At 37.6% G+C, this 7,081-nt stretch overlaps 1 protein-coding gene across 1 annotated transcript; it reads right to left on the reverse strand.

Moving 5' to 3' along the window:
• Positions 1-624: 624 nt before the first annotated feature.
• Positions 625-7,068, reverse strand: LOC117301290 (lactoylglutathione lyase-like). The gene is made up of 6 exons (XM_033785181.1): positions 6,900-7,068; positions 5,131-5,213; positions 4,008-4,148; positions 3,644-3,714; positions 2,827-2,916; positions 625-1,649 (listed from the first exon to the last, which is right to left on the reverse strand). The coding sequence occupies exons 1-6, from the start codon at positions 6,966-6,968 to the stop codon at positions 1,558-1,560; spliced, it is 546 nt and encodes a 181-aa protein (XP_033641072.1). The 5' UTR covers positions 6,969-7,068; the 3' UTR covers positions 625-1,557.
• Between the last annotated feature and the right edge of the window lie 13 nt (positions 7,069-7,081).

Raw genomic sequence — 7,081 nt, forward strand, 5'->3', positions numbered from 1 at the left:
AGTGAGAAGACTGGAATTCGACAATTACCAATAGTATCCAGTGTCTTTAAGAAACCAGCTTTGAACGAGTTGGTTAAACTTGGGGTTAAAATCAGCCCCTTGCTCTTAAATAAAAGAAGCTCAGTTGAGAAGGGTTCGCCATCATCCACTTTGACATGTAGCCATCTTTTTAGTGGAAGTTGCCTCATTTGACACTATTCTCTTCTTCTAAAAGTGTGCAATAGTCTCATATTAGTGATTTTTTAGTTTGTATAATTGCATTTGTATTGAGTGGTAGTTATCGAGTGGTAGTTTAACCATTTGACTTGCCCATTGGGGTTGTTCTTCTAAAGGGAAAGTACACATTTGGTATTTACTCTGAGCAAATATTAACTTAAAAACTGACTTAGTAACGAGCATTGGAGAGCTGTTGATAGTATAAAAGATTGTGAGAAACGGCTCCCTCTGAAGTAGCATAGATTTTGAGACAGGGGTAATTTATTACAAAAATAATAAAAGACTTCCAGCCAGAAGTATTTTATTCCATCTGAAAGCACACAAATTCGTCCAACACGGTTTTTCATCTCTCATCATTTTCTCGCAACTTCGATGACCAAGTTAGCTTAAAATTTCACAGGCCTGTTATTTTATGCTCATGTTGGGAAACACCAAGTGAGAAGACTGGAGTGGTCTTTAACAATTACCAAACGTGTACCTTCCCATTAAGGCTTGCTGAAGACAATGACTTATGTGGGTTTTGTGCACTTTAACACTTTAAAAATAACCTTGGTGGCATGATATGTGGGTTCAAATCCTGGTTGTGACAGTTTTGTCCCAGAGCAGGGTGCTTTTTTATAACTGCTTCTGCTCATCCCAGGAGGATAAGGGTGCCTACGAGGATAGATCCGGTTAAAATTATGTTTGTTGATATTATGTTTGTATACTCCTCAGGGAGTTGAGAAAGACCCCAGGGAGTTGAGAAAGATTACAGGAATGTTATTTGGCTAGGTGATAACCAGACCACAAAGTAAAGTGCATTGATACACTGATGTAAAAAGCTCTAGAATGGACCTAGATATTATTGCTTTAATTTTTAAGTAATAATGATATCGGCTCTTATATGGTGCAAATCTAAAGAATGACCATTGCGCTTCAGATATTACTATCTTCTAGACACTGGGCCACTCAGTATTTCATTCTTGAAACTATCTCAGCTCCCTGGGGAGTATCAGTCTGACGACCAAAGTATATAAGCGCACCAAAGCTAAATCAACCACAAGAACCATCTCTGCCCTCACAGGTACCCATTTACTCCTGGGTGCAGAGAAACAATTATAGTTAAGTGTATTGCTCAAGGACACAAGTGTCATGACAGGGATTCGAACCCACACCCTGATGACTCAGCCAACAGAACTCAAGTTCGGCGCACTTAACTGCTCGGGACCACCAAGGGGGAGTTTCTTCTACTTGGCACCACTAAGGTGTCAACCCGTGTCAAAGTTAGCACCTTCATTGAAGTAGCTGATGATACTTCATTCATCAGCTTCTTCGAGGATTCAGTCAGTACTGGTGATGTTCCTACTTCAGTAAAGTTCCCATGTCATTTGGAGACAGGATCTCGATCCAGTAGCCATCAGGGTCGGTAATGAAAGCAATATTCTTCATCTTTCCTTCAAAGACAACAAAATATAATAAGTCATTTTCATTTCAATATTCAGTTCATTACTTTATATATACAGAATGTTTATTACCAAATGTTCATAAGCAGCCTGTAGTGTATGCAGACTCAGTGATCTATTTATAGAATATGATGTCATTGTTTAATGCGAGATCTTGTTGTACGAGAGCTATGTTGTTTTGCTTGTTTTTAACCACGTGAATAGAACCTGAGTATTTGATGCAACGTTACACCCGTTTCCTTGTCTGTTATTGACTTAATTGACGACGTAAGAACACAACACAGCCACATGCTGAATTGCAACAATTTACAATAAAAAGGGGAAACAATACAGAATTTAAAGGAACATGTTGCCTTGGATCGGACGAGTTGGTCTATAAAAAGCGTTTTTAACTGATTGTTATGAAATGCATTTGATTAGAATGATGTTTTAAAAGTAGAATATAATGATCCACACAAGTATCACTCAAACTCGCACGGTTTTCATTTAATGTCGCAAACTAACACGGTCCGCCATTTATGGGATTCAAAAATTTGACTCCCATAAATGGCCGACCGTGTTAGTCGACGAGGTAATAAGAAAACCATGCAATTTCGAGGAATATTTGTGTAGATCATTGCATTCTACTTTTACAACATCTTTCTCACCATATCGATTTAATAACAAACGGTTACAGAACGCTTTTCAAAGACCAACTCGTCCGATCCAAGGCAACGTGTTCCTTTAATATCTCCTACATGGTAGCTGTAATGGGTAAATTAGGTTTCATAAATTGATTAAGTTCAATAGTGTACTAACGTAATTTAAATCAATACATCTTCGTAATAAATCAAAAAGAAAGAAAAAACATGTAGACATGATTGGCTTTCTTTCCTTTTCAAAGACCAACTCGTCCGATCCAAGGCAACGTGTTCCTTTAAGAGTTTAGTCTTCAACATAACATCAAAATGTGACATTAAAATCTGATGAAAAAATAGAAGGTCACAACTAGGTTAAAAATATTTCACCACACAATCAGTCGATAATTGCTTCCCTTTTGGGATTTGGACCATGGCATTCGGTCCCTAACAAAATGATAAAACTACAACCTAATTGCTTGATTCTGTCTGTGTTACGTCCCATGTGGATCTCTCCTATCAAGCATGTATAAAAATGCAGACTAATTTACCATCAGTGGGTTTCTTTATGAAGTTGACTCCAAGCTCATCAAATCTCTTGCAGGCTGATTCTACATCAGGAACTGATATCCCAATATGTCCTGAAAATAAAATCAAACCAGAGGTAAAGATATTACTCTAATAATCACTTAACTTCAGAGCTGTGTACGATTTGAAGCCAATTTTGGAACAACAAATTCAATATCTTTGTTTTGGGGTGCCTGGGCCCAATTTCATAGAGCTCCTAAGCACAACAATTTGCTTAGCATGAAAAACATGATTACCAACCAAATGTCCACGTAATTTTCAGGATAAGCAAACAACAGCTGAATACCAGTTACAAGCAATATGCAACAAATGGAAATTTGCTTCGTAATCCTGTTTTTATCAAGGAAGAACTTTCATGCTAAGCAAGTTTGTTTGCTTAGCAGCTATATGAAATTTGGCCCTGTTAGAAGTCATACAACCTGTAATGTAACTGCCATTTAGCCATGGATCACACCAAAGTTTACGATTCCACCTGGGGAGCGGCAGCCAGGGGATCACCTTATTATTTTAAGGGGATGCCAATGTATATTTAAAATATCAAATATAAAGACAAATTTATGAGGTGGTATGTGAACCTGTGACCTCTGTATTTACAAGCCAGTGCTCTACCAACTGAGTTACCTAACCCTAAGTGTGTCAATATCAGCAATTTCTTTATTGTATTATTTTACTTTATTCATTTAAAATTAAACTTCAAAAACCAAACGTTTGCAGGGGATGAGGGGATTCTAAACTTAAGAATAAACCATTAATGATTGAACGAAAAGGGGGAAAACATACCAAATCCTTTGGGATCTTTGTTGCCACTATGATAGCCTTTAAAATCTTCATCAGCGTCTGTTCCATAATTGCTGTTATAAAGAAGAAAAAGAAGAAAAAAACTTCAGTCACATTTGAAACAATTTTAGGTCTCTTTACTTCTGCTTTTCAACCTTTTTGAAGGGCAATGCTGAATTCATGTCTAGACTTGATGTCGTTAGCACTGCCTGTTACAAACACACATTTTGCCGTTCATGCAACAGTCACAGTGCTTGTACCTAGCTGGTAAGTGTTCAGCAACACTTTCCTGTGCTTAGCAAGTTTTTGTGTGCTTATAGGCTTTATGAAAGCATCCCTTCTCCACCCTAAGATTTTGGTTTCTTACTAAGTGAGTTCAATTGTAGCAGGTTGTCTGAAGGTCCATTTGATCCTCTCAGCTTCATCTTTGGGCATGTCCTCCTCCTTACAATAACCCATGAAGAACAATGAGAACTTCATCTCGGGAAAGTCAAAGTTCCTCAATAGCCTGGAAAGGAAACAAATTCTCCACAGTTCAATATACATTTAACTATTAAAGGATTTGGGTACTTTTTGTAAAACAACAGACAATGTCCAAAGATTTACATTAAACTTACACCATTTCAACATAATGATAGGATAAAGCTTACCTTAAAATATTACTTGCTGAGGTGCTGTAGTTTTTTAGCAATGAGTAAAACAATGTCACGAAAATACAAATTACCTGCTAAAATAATTTTCGTCTCACTGAGACAAAACCTTTTTTCTTTAATTGTTTTCTTGCAACTGCAATGACCAATCGAGTCCAAGTTTTCACAGGTTTGTTATTTTATGCATGTTGGGACACACCAGGTGAGAATACTGGTCTTTGACAATTAATTAATGTGTCCAGTGCTTTTAAACTCATACATAAAATGGCAATAAGAAAATGTATATTGGAACAACCCCTTAAATTTTAGGCAAACAGGCACTGAACGTGACAAGTTTTATTTAACTTGTAAAGCAAGATTTAATCATCGGTATTTGCTGTACTTGTCTAGAAAATGTGAATTGGTTTGCAGCAAGATGTAATATGAAATATTATTCCAACGACGCATTTACAATATTGTCAAGCCCGGTTCATACTTCCTGCGAATGTGAATGCGAAGCGAATTGACGTGAATTTGACGTCACAACCCTCTTTTCGCACCGATATTCGCAAGTGAGTTCAGCAAGTGAGTTGAACTGCTGCGATTTATTCGTTGTGAATTTGTGACGTCAACATTCGTATCGCATTCGCAGGAAGTATGAACCGGGCTTTAGTCAGTGACTGTTGAGAGAAACAAAAGTAACTGTCAGACAGATCTTGTTCAGAAGATTCCACTTGTCAGTCTCTCCAGTCTGCCCCTCCCATCTTTCTGGCATTCTCTTCTTTCCTTTACCAGCGCTTTACATCCTCTTGTTAAAGACGTTTTATATTAATGTCCTGTTTATGTTGATTTGATTATTACCTCATGCCCAGAACACGTGTGTAAAAGTCCAAGGACTTTCTTGGGTCTTTCACTCGGATCATTGTCTGCTGCATGATGAAGTCCTTTAGAAAAGCAGAAATTTTAAAATAATGTCAATGAACAAGAAATTAATGGCTGAAAACATCAAAGAAGCACTTAATCTTAGATCTTGTCTTTGTACCACAAAATTCAAATCTCATCTCAAAACTTATCTTATTAGACAGGGTTTCAAGGACCAATTTTGTTGTGTCTGTTTACTTTTCGCTTTTTGGTCTTACTGCCTCTTGAACACCCAGCAGTGTGGGATGTGCGCATTACAAGTCTTTATTATTATTATTATTATTATTATTATTATTATTATTATTGTTATTATTATTATTATTATTATTATTATTAAAGAACCCATCGGTTCATAGTTGCGATAACCACATAACCCTTGATCCTCCTGAGGGTCATAGAGGATAGCAGGTTACTAGATTACAGCACCTAACCAGTTCCATGCAGTCTTTAAAACATCATTCTCCAATGGGAGACTTTCTGGGACGATAGAGGGCAGCAGACTTACCGGGTAAATCCATTGTTCTCAGAATTATGCGCATGTTCAGAACTACGTAAACAATGGAAATTTACCCGGTATGTCTGCTGCCGCCTAGCGTTGGAAAGTCTCCTATTGGTATATAAAATGAGTGTGAATTAAATAGGGGCTATGTTGTCAGGATCAAAGTAGGCCTATGGCTGTGCATGGAATTATGAGCTCTTACCAAACTACTACATGCCTGCGTGCGCTCTCTAATCATTTGATTTAAGAGTTTAAAGTAGCAGGGTGATGAGAGTTGGAAATTCCATGTACAGCCACAGCTTTGATCATATGAGGACAGTGTCCCTTTAATACACCTTATGTATTGACGTCATCCAGCGGCCATCTTAGTGGAAAAACGGTGATGAAACAATCGAAATGCACAGACTTGTACACGCGGCGCACAGGATTGGCCAATGAACAACTTCCTTTTGACCTCTAGGTGAGGGCGCCCTACTGAAATGACGTCATGTGCATTATAAGGTCTATACAGCTTCAGCTATTCTCCATTGCATGTGTGTCTTTATTCACATAAAACAGTAGGAGTACGATATCCATGGATTGAGAAAGGAACACACTCAAGTTTTTACTGAACACTTCAAAAGGTATAATTAATATAACCTATCGCACAAGGGCAAGTGGAATACGGAAAAATATAGCGCTTCTGCTTCCCATATCCAACGAGGCCGAATATCTTCCAGCCTCATCATATTTAGTTTTTATAAAATAAGTCAACCTCATAAAGAAACAATCCACACGCAAAGTTTAGAATGTACTTTTTGCACTGACCATGCATTTACACTCACAAACATTATGCAGAGTGCAATAAAACAAAAATGGGAGTAGGTTTTGGTTTATCCAGGTGTATCACACTCCGGTTCGAGCATCTGATTGGTGGATTAGTATAGCGTGTACTGGATGGAAGATAATTTAATTTGAAGACATGTCTACAAATTAAAATGATATATTTTGATGACCAATATTTTCAATTGCCCACATTTCATACATATGTTGGGGCTTGTTGTATACACCAACAAGGCCGAGTGAAAAAATATTCCTTGTCCTAGGTGTCTTGGAAAAATTACCAAAAAGTAGGTGGTCCTAATACTATAGCTCTTAAAATCCTATGGCTCTAGCTCAGGTCAAACAAAATGTCAAGATAAACCAAAAACTTTCCCAAATACCATCTCACTTTTGTACTCTGGTCAGGCAAAGAACAATTTGAAGTGATGTCATCTTGAGTGATGGTGTTGACTGCCATTCTGATGAAATTTAAAAGAGGAAGGCGTGGTTCCTATTTTGTCAGGCAGCTAGATGCAAGGAGGGGAGCTCTTGATGCAATTGCAATGCGAGATGGTGATCATTGTTTACTTT

This window comes from Asterias rubens, chromosome 1, assembly GCF_902459465.1.
Source record: "Asterias rubens chromosome 1, eAstRub1.3, whole genome shotgun sequence".
Classification (NCBI taxonomy): Eukaryota; Metazoa; Echinodermata; class Asteroidea; order Forcipulatida; family Asteriidae; genus Asterias; species Asterias rubens.